The sequence below is a fragment of the Zeus faber genome, assembly GCF_960531495.2.
Source record: "Zeus faber genome assembly, chromosome: 6".
NCBI classification, from domain to species: domain Eukaryota; kingdom Metazoa; phylum Chordata; class Actinopteri; order Zeiformes; family Zeidae; genus Zeus; species Zeus faber.
The window spans coordinates 5,180,584-5,192,891 of NC_137201.1; the positions used below are offsets into that span (position 1 = coordinate 5,180,584).

At 45.0% G+C, this 12,308-nt stretch overlaps 1 protein-coding gene across 4 annotated transcripts in view; it reads right to left on the reverse strand.

Moving 5' to 3' along the window:
- Positions 1–12,308, reverse strand: part of wwp2 (WW domain containing E3 ubiquitin protein ligase 2) — a 71,321-nt gene that overhangs the window by 10,784 nt on the left and 48,229 nt on the right. For 3 of the 4 annotated variants that reach the window (XM_080002596.1, XM_080002595.1, XM_080002594.1), the window contains exons 11-15: positions 7,484–7,538; positions 5,391–5,472; positions 3,174–3,302; positions 806–884; positions 41–112 (exon numbers count right to left, since the gene is read on the reverse strand). In XM_080002596.1, the coding sequence (XP_079858722.1) occupies positions 41–112; positions 806–884; positions 3,174–3,302; positions 5,391–5,472; positions 7,484–7,538 (417 nt within the window). The remainder of the gene's footprint in view (positions 1–40; positions 113–805; positions 885–3,173; positions 3,303–5,390; positions 5,473–7,483; positions 7,539–12,308) is intronic. The other variant, XM_080002597.1, reaches the window with a different exon arrangement.

The following is a 12,308-nucleotide window of genomic DNA, read 5'->3' on the forward strand; positions in this document are numbered from 1 at the left end:
CAGATACTTTTAAGTCCACGGCAGCCGAGATATGTCTCACCTGTTGAAACGAGTCCTCAAAAAGCGTCTGTCTGGACACGGAGATCTTCACGTGACTGGGCAAGGCATTAGACTGGAAAAAAAAGATGAAATTAAAACATTGAAATTTTAATCCTTAAAAAAAACAAAAAAAAAAGTAAAGTTGATGGTTGATTTTCAAAAACAGATCCAAAAGTATGTGTATACAAAGAGCAACATATACATTAGATCTCAATTGGGATATGAGTAGTATAACTACAAAAAAAAACAAGAAAAATAATCTTAAAGAAATCAAAAGGGGAAAACTGTTAAACTCAAATAGGCAACATATACCATTTCTAATTTATTCCCCAGGTTCTTTTACATACACCAGGAATTTGTCATGGTGAGGTTTGGTGCGTTGTACTGCGGATGACTAGCATAAAAAAAAGCTGTACATTCTGAAACGGAGAATAACAATAATAATAAAATAAAACAGAATGCGTGAATTAAAAATGTTAATTCACGCAATGTTATTTAGGGTATAAATGATAAAATATGAATTAGTACTATGTATTAACACCTATTGTGCTCCACCTATTACCTGTTATCAAGTGTAAATTTAATGAAGTTTGATAATGTTGGATAAATCATGAGTCAAAATCTTTTCAAGAGCAAACTTTTATGTCAAACAACGTCCTTACAAGTTAGCTATTTCGGCCCAACTTAAGCTGCCTAAAACATGCCGAACCCTTATAAATGTGAATCTAACCCCCCCCCCCCCCCCCCGACCACGTTCGGCACTTACATGGCACAGGAAACGGAACTGGTGGTATTTCCACCTGAAGCTACGATCGTAGGCCCCCGGAGAACCACCCTGCCGCGACCTGCACGCACACGCACACACACACACACACACACACACACACACAAACACACACATTTGTTTCACACTATGAAAGTAAAAAAAAAAAAACCTTTACCCATTTGCATTAACATATCCTGACCACCTTATCGGGTATGTTACATGGGCCTCAACATGAAGCTGTGTGGTGGGGCCCAGTCCAGAAAAGCACAGCAGAATCGGTTGTTCTCAGGTCTCTCTGCTTGTGGGAAGGGCTACAGCGATCAAATCCAAAATGAAATTTGGATGAAGTCAAATTTTAAAATAGTTATGCTTCAAATTTAGACAATTTCGTTCAACATAATGAGCTGCAGTTGTATTCTTTATTAGTAGTATTTTTAATTCACGAGGGCACTTTTTATTTTTTACAAATATTATTACTATTACATATTATATTATTATTATATTATTAAGCATTTATTTGGGACTTTTTTCCCCCATACCAGCATTGATATTGTCTCCAAAACTTTACACTTTGATGTCATTATTTTAGCTGAATTATTATTTTTATTATATATGTTAAATGCCATATACTCCTTAAAAACAAATGTCTCTGGCTTAGAATTATTATTTTTTAAAGAAAAAAAAAGGGTAAATTCTCCATTTGGCACGCTAAAGAGATTCACTACATAGGTTAAAATGTATTTATTTATTTTAATTTTGATATATATCCCAAATCTTTTTTTTTTTTTAAATTCATTCATCTTTCAATCAGTGGACACAGAGAAGGTCTGGGGGCATGTTTGCCTGATCCTGAGTCGCCTGGGACTCAGAGGTACCGAGATAAAGGCGGGGTCCAGGCCCGGCAGCTGTGTTAATACAAGCTCCAACACACACACACACACACACACACACACACACACACACACACACACACACACACACACACACACACACACACACACACACACACACACACACACACACACACACACACACACACACACACAAATATGTGCCCTGTCAGCAAAAGAGAAGTACCAGACAGACGGAGAGAAAAAGAGATGGAAAGAAGAGAAGGGAGAAAGTACGAGGTAGACATTTTTTTAAACAAATGATCAGAGGCAAATTAAGAAGAGGGTGGGAGAGAGTTAGAGACAGGAGTGATAGAGAGAGATAGAGAGAGTGAATCTGGGGGGCTGGGGTGTGGGATAAGTATGGGGATTGAGGCTAGCAGAGTGCTGCCAACAAATCGTTGGGTTTGGGGGTCAGGAAACGGGAGATGGCTGTGCAGACCCTCGGGAGCTAGTGGAGAACGTTTGCAAAAAGCCTTGGTTACCGCGGCGGCCTAAAAATAAAGCCTGTCTGCAAAGCCTGCGTCCATTTGCAGCATCAGAATGGAGGGATGTCCGGGGAAGAAAAACATGCATATACCTACATACACATGGACACACAAACACACACACACACACACACAGGAGCTTCTAGGGGAGGCCGCTCCAGGGTGATCTCGTGTCTCGAAAGCTTCCCGGGTTTGACCGCTATTGATACGACTCCCTTAATGTGAAATATCTGGGATGCTGAAACTCAGGAATAAAAAAATAAATAAAAATAACAAAAGGATAAAAACAGAAATCATAATTGTGAAATGGCAAGCAATGATGAAACATGTGCTCGGTGAAGTTCTATGGTTATTCTATCCATCTATCTATTCTATCTATGTTATTGGGTTCGATTCACGCCTGGGGACTGTTGGCACCGTGCTCCGGTGCGCTATCTCCCAATTAGGGGCCTTTCTGTGTGGAGTTTGGATGTTCTCCCCGTGCTCACATGGGGTTTCCTCCATCTAACATCAGTAAGGACCCCCACCAAAAACATGCAAAACATCATCGCCTGACCAGCGATGAACATAATGGAACCAGGTCCCCGGGCGCGTCGACGAATGCTGCCCACTGCTCCTGGCTGCCTCCACGGGGGAAGGACAAGCCAGGATGGGTGAAATGCAGAATGGTGGCCACATTTCACTGGCCACCATCCAAAGCATGTGCATGTGTGTGTGGGTGTATGCATGTGTTGTGGTGTCGTGTGACAAATAAATATTCTTCTTCTCTTCTATTACATACTATCCTACTATCTCATGTGTTGCATCCCACCTAAATCAAAGCGAAATGTCTTTTTTTTTTTTTAATTCAGGTGTGGAACCGCAAGGGTCCAACAAATCAACCACCACCCGCTCAGAAATCGAAAAACCATTATCCCTCAGAACGTCATTCTCAACGATACTAGAATGGGGGTTCAGAGGTGCGGAGGAGGGCGGGGGAGAAATATTTACCCTGACTCAAACCCAGGGCGGGGGTCTTTAAAGGTGGTGGTGCGAGAGTTGTGGTCCACAAAATAGCGCACTCCCTCTGCGGTGTACTTCATCTCCCAGCCCGGTGGCAGGGGGGGCTCCTGGATCATCCTGAAACAGGGGAGGAGAGGGGCAGTGAGCACGGTCGCCCGGGCGGAACGGGCCTCACCCCCCCAACCCACCCAACTCCCCCGGCCCCCCCACACCATAGGGCACAGGCGTGTTCCACGGCAGATCCAACCTCCTGTCCCAGAAACCCCTTTTAAGCTAGGTTTATACTTGCCCCAAGCGCGAGGGAGCATGTGACGCAAATTACGTCACCAGGGGGTGGCGCCGTGGCCCGTGGGGACCGTCTAGCACCTCTGAGATTTTGTGACTTGGCGCAAGGGGTGTTACCTGGAAATGCATTGGAAGCGATGGGAGGTCAGCGATTTGCTATTTTATTTCTATTATGTTGGACAACATTGATCCGTAACACAAGTCAGATGTGTCAAGTCTACCAATGACTTTTTGACGCTGAGATAAAATAGTTTATGCAAACGGCTAACCCAGGTTTGGTGATTTAATTGTAAATTAACAGGGTCGTTGTGAAGTTCAGTTTACAAATAAAAGGTAATTATTTCATTGACATTTATGTGCAGTTTCTTTTTAGAAACTGGCAATGAGGGAGAATAATTACTTATTGTGACTCCGTTCTTGAAGGGAACAGAACGGTCCAGAAAGTTCCTCTGTAATAAAATGCTGAGCAGGATTTAATCTCACGCCCCCCTCCTGTCGCTGCATGGAACAGGCGGACAGACAAGCTCCTTTTCGACGCTTTTGTTGGTTCAACCACCTTGAATAGCAATTCCTCCTCGGCACAAGCTGTGCATGCAACCATGTTTGCTGTCTAGCGCTGTTCTTCATTTACTACTTCCTGCTTCACACTGTACTTTCTCTCTACTGCCACCTGTGGTTTCTGAGAATACTGCAACGTAGAATGTGTCAGCTATAAATGCCCTGCACTCTCGGCCACACCGCGCGAAGGTATACCCAGGGCTTTACCCACCAACCCCAGCCCAACGTTCCCCGATTAGCCCCGGCTAACGTTAAAGGGGGGAGGGTGTCGATGAGCTCCTGTGAGGGTCTTCGGAGATGGGCTCTAGCCAATCCTGCCAGCAGGAAGCTGTGAGTATAATATGGCCTTTTTGGCCACAGCTGGACTGTAGTGTGAGATATGCAATGCTTGACTTGGGAGGAGGAGCATGACGAATGTGAGTGAGGTGAGCAAAGAAAAAGAAAAAAAAACAAAAAAAAAAAAACCTCAAATCTCAGATTGTTGAGTTTGGAGGGGAAATCGTTTGAGATGATAAATAAGAGGGGAGGCCAATGTCTTTCAAGAAACGATAAAAATTGTGAGTGCGGAACAGTTTGTTTTTTTGTTGTTTTTGCGGTTCCTGTCCGTAGACCCTGAAAAGACAGAGCCATAGCCAAAGAGCTAAGAGCCCGGGTTTGTTGATTCCTGGGTCAGAGTTTATAAAATGATCCTCTCATGTGACACTTTGAATGGCTAATCCCTCAGAATCTCAGAGGTCTTTCATTAGTGGCGGCTAGAGTTTCATACCGCAAACATTCTGCCATCGGACTTGCATGGACATGTATGGAGCGAGGGGCGTTCCCCGCACAGCCGGTGGGAGCTACCAAAAGGGGAACCCGTGACCAACGGGAGCCTATACGCACACACACTCATACATACACACATTCTTGTACTAGTATCAAAGTGAGGTCTGCGTAAATACACCTGGTAAGTGAGGACCCATGTTTCTGGTGTACTTCTTAACCAACAAAGAGTTTGTAGACTGGTCCTCACAAGTATGGGGGTGGTAGCTCAGGCGGTAGGGCTGGTGGTCTAGTAATCTAAAGGTCGCTGGTTCGATCCCAGGCTCCTCCTGCTAGCATGCTGTAGTGTCCTTGAGCAAGACACTTAACCCCTAATTGCTCCTGATGGCTGCGTCCGTCGGTGTTTGAACAATTGTAAGTCGCTTTGGATAAAAGCGTCTGCTAAATGACTAAATGTAAAGTATAGTAAAACGCACACACACACACGGACCCATGTTTCTGGTGTACTTCTAAACCAAAAAATAGTCAATTCGGAGACTCACAAGCATAGTAAAACAAACACTAGACACACACCCACTGTCGAGGTTTAAACGGTCTCACCCTTGGGTCCGTGGATCCTCCCACTGCGTGGTGCGGGTGTTGTGGTTGACAAAGTACACCCTCCCATTGTCTTGACGCTTCTCTGTAAAACACAACCAGGTTTGTTATAAAAAATGTTCAGTTTCTTTTTAGGATATTTTTCTTTGAGATGATAGCACGCAGTGCGCTGAGAAAGGTGGAAGACATAAAGAGACGGGCAGATGAAAAATTCCATTTGGGTTTTTGGAACAAACATTTTGTAAGGATTTGTAACCCCCAGCCGTGAACTGGATGGTCCCCTAAGAGTGGCACAGACGGAGTTGGAAAAAACGACAACTATAAAAAACGAAGGAAAACAAAACTCTGAAATACACAACAAGAAATATAAAAAGCCTTAGGAATGTCTCAGACGGTAGTGCTAGCTACCGCAAAAGGAGGAAGAGAAGAAGAGAAAGGACAGAGTGGCTGAATCACACCACGGTGATAAGAAACAGACTGCTCGGTGTGGTATTTCACTGCAGCTTGTGTGTGAAGTGAGTACCTCACGAGTCGTGTGTGCATGTGTGTGTGTTTTCAGGGGTCACTACACAGGCTAATGTGACAATGGCAAATGGGGCCACAAGACCACGGTTATTTTTTTGTCCCTTCTTTAATGGACCAGATACATTACCGTGGAGACCTTTTTCGCTTGCCATAAATGCCGTATTAAACAGTAGCGGTTTTTACTCTGAGTGTGTGTGTGTGAGTGTGTGTGTGTGTGTGTGTGTGCGTGTCTCGCGCTAAGCCGCAGATTTTAGAGGCCGTGGTTGGCGCCCCCTTCCTCTTCTGACCCCCCCCCAACCATCCATCTATCCACTCGTCGCTCCCAAACATCTTTTTCTCATTAACAGGCGTGTGTGCACAAACAGTAGCGCTCACATTGCAGCCCCTCTACCTCCCCCTCCCCTCCTCTCTCTCTCTATTAATTTTCTCTCTTTCTCATTCAGTTCCCGCGCTTGGGAAGGCATTTTTTTCTTTGTTTCTTTCCCCTTTCTTCACCCCATTCCCCCAATCATTCTCTATCTCTCTCTCTCTCTCTCTCCAGGACTAGAGGGGAGAGACCCAAACCACAGATGAACCCCCCCAAGCCAAAAATAGAAAATAAAAAAACTAAAGAAAAAATAAAACTTTGCCTCAGAACAAGAGGCACCAGAGCCCGGGGATATAATTGAGTTTGGTTTTTTTTGTCTGACATCGAGGCAACATGTTGACAAGGCATCATGGTAGGGAATGCAATGTTTTTCATTATAAAAAGGGTGGGAACATAAAACACTTTGTGTTAGAACTGAGATTTAATCCTGTCTACAAACCAGCCTTGATTTTTCGTGGATTAAAGGACACTCGTATGAAGAAGATATATATATATTTTTTGGTCATAATCGATCCAACAATAATGTGATGTATTTTGTAAAAAAAAAAAAGTAAAATAACTATAACTATAACATAACTATAATAATAACAAAAATTGAATCCAACTAGTAGGCACAGAACAAAGATTTTATAAATCATCTCTGCACTGTGGGGGATTAACTAGCAAAGTGCAAAGAGAAAAATCACTTCTGAGGCTAATTGTTACCACAATGGTGGTTTGCGCAAAAGTTTCAAAGGATTTGGGTGAGTTTGGGTCTCTGTGTGTGTGTGTGTGTGTGTGTGTGTGTGTGTGTGTGTGCGCATGTGTTTAAGGGGAGTTGAACCCCCATGTGCTGGGAAGTTTTATTAGAGCGCATCGCTCACCAGGACTGGCTGTGAACTCTTACAATTGAGTGAGTATAAAAATGATAAAACCAAGGCCGGGTAAAACCGAATAAATTTTTTTAAAGCTCTGGATGAAATGCAGAACAAACAACAGGAGGTAGCTGCATTTTCTACCCCCAACCCTAAGACAACCGGTACGGACTTCACGGAATGGTACGGACGGAATCAATTGCGATTAAATTCTGAGATTCACTTTCCAAGACTGGTGACAAGAAAAGAATGACGAATCTCTGGCGGTTGTTACGTGACTGTCTAGAGATGGTGTACGTGGAGGTGTGTGTGTGTTTGTCTGTGTGTGTGTGTGTGGGAGATGGACTTACCCCATCCTGGCGGGAGGGCGCCCAGAGGGTCGTTTTCCACAGGCGCGCCGGACGACTGGGGAACAAACACAGAGAGAGCCCCAATCCCGTTAAGACGGAGCCGTCGTCGTCATCTTCCTCCTCCATTTTACCCATTGCCCGCCTCGCATCCCTTTTCCCACTCGCTCTTAAATCTTTACGCTACTCTCCTATATACTTGTGAGTCCTCTTCGCTTTTTTGGAAACACCCCCCCCCAAAAATGAAAGACCTCCAAAAACAAACGAATGTAAGCAGGAGGTGAGTCTAACCAAGTCTCTCTCTCTCTCTCTCTCTCTCTCTCTCTCTCTCTCTCTCTCTCTCTCTCTCTCTCTCTCTCTCTCTCTCTCTCTCTCTCTCTCTCTCTCTCTCTCTCTCTCTCTCTCTCTCTCTCTCTCTCTCTCTCTCTCTCTCTCTCTCTCTCTCTCTCTCTCTCTCTCAAAAGCCCCGTAGCCAAAAAGATGGAAGTAATTGCTGTCAGGCAGAGCAGTCTGCATGCCCCTGAAGGAACAGGGAGCGGGTCAGGGTGGTGGGTAGAGGGATGAGTAGATGGGTTGCAAATAGTGAGCGGTAGAATCGGGTGTAGCTGCCTCCTCTCCAGTGCGGCGGCGAGCGTAGACTGAGGGAGCTGCCCAGCCAGCTGCTCGTATGCCTTCCAAAAACTACACGCTCGGTAGGAGGACTAAAAATAAAAAAAATAAAAAAAACAAGACCCAAAAAAAAAAACAAAAAAAGAAAACACACACACACACACACCCTGTTCCAATGAGCTCACTGGCCAGCCACAAGCACCACCCCTCCCCTCCCACACACACACACACACACCCCCGAGTTCCCCACCGGCACCCACCCTGGCACCCCCCCTACTCTCCAAACGTACTTCAGAGGTTCTCCTCCTCTCTCTCCAACTCTCCGTTCTGATGGGGCCGTGAAAGTAGGCAGGGAGGTGCGATGTCTGAGGGAACTGAGGGAACATTCATGCTTGTTCCAGACTGGACCTCCTCCCCACACACACACGCACACACCCGCCTGACAAAAGGCACCTTTATTCAACCCCGGGGCCTCTGCGAGCCCCGTTTACCTGGCCTCATGGATGAAGGACACATGCATATGCCATGCACAGACAAACCAGTGTGTGCATTTGTGTGTGTATGTGTAAAACTTCATTCAAAGACATGTGTACGGCAAATGGTCATTCAATTTTGAAAGCGCCTTCAGTCATTTTGATCCACACATATGAGCAATAACACACACAGACACACATTTATGACCTTGAGCGGAAAATAATCCTGAGAAGACCCTTGGTCTGGCCTCCATGGGAGACTGTCTTCCTAAAGGTGAATTAGAGGAACTGCGCTGACATCCCACTATCTAGCTTGACGAGGAAGAGAGAAAAATCAAAATCAAACAAAAAGCCAAACAGCGCAGCCGTGATGCACATCACAGTACTATTCCATCACGACGCCATTCGCAGATGTGGTTTTCCCACTGTATTAAAATCAATTGGGGGTGGGGGGGTGGGGGTGGGTTATAAAGGCACGCGTTATGGATTTCGGCTTCACTCCACGCCCCCCAAAAAATAACATAATGACTGTATCATGGAAATTCTGAAGACCCGGCCCGAGGATGGAAAAGGAACCAGGCCCTTAGTAGGTACATAACGGGCTGAGGCTGAGAGCGGTACTACGCTGCTGGTCCGTGCGAGCTGCCTATGCCTTCTTTGCTGTGCATGCTTGTACCTCAAATCAAAGGCTGGCCATGTTGTTGGTTATTTTTTTTCTTTTACTTTAGTTTTTACTAAAAAAGGTAATAATGATACCGAGACACGGGGGATGACATCATCTCTCATCATCATACCCCCCCCCCCCCCGACTGTCCAGCGACTTCCTCTTGTCGGCTCGCAGGCCGAGAGCCGACGAGAGAGAGAAAATGGGGAAAACAACGCCGCACACACACACAGAGAGAGAGAGAGAGAGAGAGAGAGAGAGAGAGAGAGAGAGAGAGAGAGAGAGAGAGAGAGAGAGAGAGACAGAGACAGAGACAGAGACAGAGAGACTGAGAAAGAGTCCAAACAGAAAATAGAACTCGCCAAAGAACTCAAATAATGACACTGGGGTAACCAATGGTTTGGGGTCAAAAACTTGCGTATTAACTGACAAACGATCATTAACATTAACATGTTTTATTTGCCATTCTTTCTTTGGAAGCATGACGAAACTCAACCTCATATTTTTCGAGGGGTACTCAACTAAACACTTACTGATCCTAGATTAGAAACATAATGGATTACTTATACTTTACTCCTCTGTGGCTTACTAGACCACCTCTTAGGAACGTCTCGAAAAAGATGTTATCTACATCTACATCCATCTCTCGACTCTTTCAGGAATATCGAAGGAAATTCTCTTTTCACATGAACCATGATTTACTTCATATATCATGAGTTAAATATGTTTGATATATTTTTCCCCAGGTGATACTGTATGATACTGTAGCTGGCTTGGATAAACATATGTGTGTGTGTGTTTCTGTCTGTGCACAAGTGTGTATTTGATGAGACACAGGACCGATTCAGATGATGCTGGTTAAGGGCCCCTTTGCTTTTAAGCGAGAATGGAGGATTGATCGAGGCAGGAGGACTCCCCCCTCCCCCAGGGAGGGGAGGTCCACTGACAGAACTGTGACTGTGTCCGTGTGTGAGACTTGGTGAAAGATTAATATGAGGGCAGCGGCAATGGGCAATGAAGGAGACGTATGAACTGTATGTGTAGAGTTATTCAAGCCCAGGAGAAATTTGGGGTGGGGTTTAGGAAAGCGGAGAGGAAGATAGGGATTCGGGAGGAGGGGGGGATGCTGGTAGTTTAGAAATGGGGGAGGGAGAAACAGCAGTTAATGACTGTGAGACTGCCCCCTCTGGGGTTCCTAACAAGTGGGAAATACACTGTGTGCACGCCCACACATACACAATCCCCCTTTCGCTTACTCAACCCAACCCTGGCGGGCCCACCCTTACAAACAACTCGGCCTGTATGGGTCCAGGGTGTCTCCGCGTGGTCAAACATGTGTTTTAGACTGCGTGCCGGCGGAACTCGTATATCTAAAGGTGGCCTTTGTGTCCTCATGAAAAGCGTTTCTTTCACAGCATTTATGAGTGCGTGTGTGTATTAACTTTTTTGTGGGTGTAGATGTGTGTGTGCCTGTCCTTAACAGGGGTCACGCTCTATTCTAAAAAGGTTAGATCGCTCCTGACCTTGTCCATTGTCTGGCAGAAATGTAACACCCGACCTCGACATTATAATAGCGTGAGCGCATTTGAACAAGCACACACACACACACACACACACACACACTAAACCCAAACCCTGTTTAACTGTATTGCAGTCACCTGCTTAATCTAGCGTGGACACCTCTTTTGGTGTCTGCGCTTAGATGTGCGCAGGCTGTACGTTTGTCTTGTACACACAAACAATGGAGCCATAAATAGCCGTCCCTATCAGCGGTATCAACATATCCTCTCAGCCATGGGTGGGGGGGGAGACAGAGAGAGATTTTTTTATTTTTTAAAGAGGCCAAAAGGAGTCTGAAAATGGTTTTCGTTTTCAACCCTCCGTCATTTTGAGTGTGCTAGATGCTTTACCGGGATGGGGAGTGAAGGGTTAAAGCCCCTTTCACACTTTGGCAGTAAAATTGTTGTTGCTTTGAGGTTGGACATAGGTAAAGAAGACAACAACTTAGGGTGCATCTGAATCTCTGTGTGGACTATTAAATCATCCTCTTCCTTCAAACGTGGATCTGGAAAAGTACCCGATATGCTACTAGCAAAGGACAGGAAGCCAATCAGTAGCTATGCAGCCCTGTATTACAACCTTTAACATAAGCTCCTTTCCCACATAGAGTCCGTAACATTGCTGGATAAAAAATATCCAGCAAAGGCCGTAGGTAGTCATTCCCACATTGGCCTCCTTTACGGAAAACTTCAGTATGGAGTCTGTTCCCACATAGATGACTGTTATAGATACATTACGTCATGTTTGCGTGGGAGCTGTCTAATATCACGTGAGACTAGGCAACAGAATCGTTTTTTAGACCAGCATTTTTTATTTTTTCCCCTTCAACCTGCCCTACACTCTCTGCCTCCGGAGAAGGAACGTTCTCCACCCGTTCTACCTCATCCTGTCTGCTTGTTCCCTCCAGCCCCACACTGCGGTGCAGCCAGCAGGCAAGCGAATCACTTGTGCCCGATGTCCCCGCACTGCACCCCTAACTTTTAAAGACACGTCTAGGGTTTGAGTGGCATTTTTAAGAAGAAAAATAAAACAATTAAAGAATATAAAGACTTGTCTCCGTAGAGACTGGACGTGTTTCAGTTTCTCGTCTTTGCAGTAGGGCGCCACAGTTCACAATTTTTCAGAATATATTTTTTTTATAAAATATTTTAATATTTTTCTGATTGTATTATATTACATTCGTAAAAATCCACTATTTGTGCTTTATTTGGATTCAGCTCCACCCATACTTCACAGAAATGTTACTGCTTCCATAACCACATACTTCCATTCACAGCTGTTCCAGAAATTTGCCGGAAATTTACGGAAAAACTTTTCGGAACATTGACACCGGCTCCCATTCCCACATGAGGCCCATACAAAACATTGCCGGTAGATTCACGGCTTTCAGTGCAAGTGGGAAAGGGGCTATAGTGATATCTAAACTGTTAAAAAGGTGCCTGGCAGTCCTGTTTGTATGTTTGCACTTGCTGCCTGCCAGACAAGTTCTGCGACAAATGTTTAGAACTTTTACACATAGTGT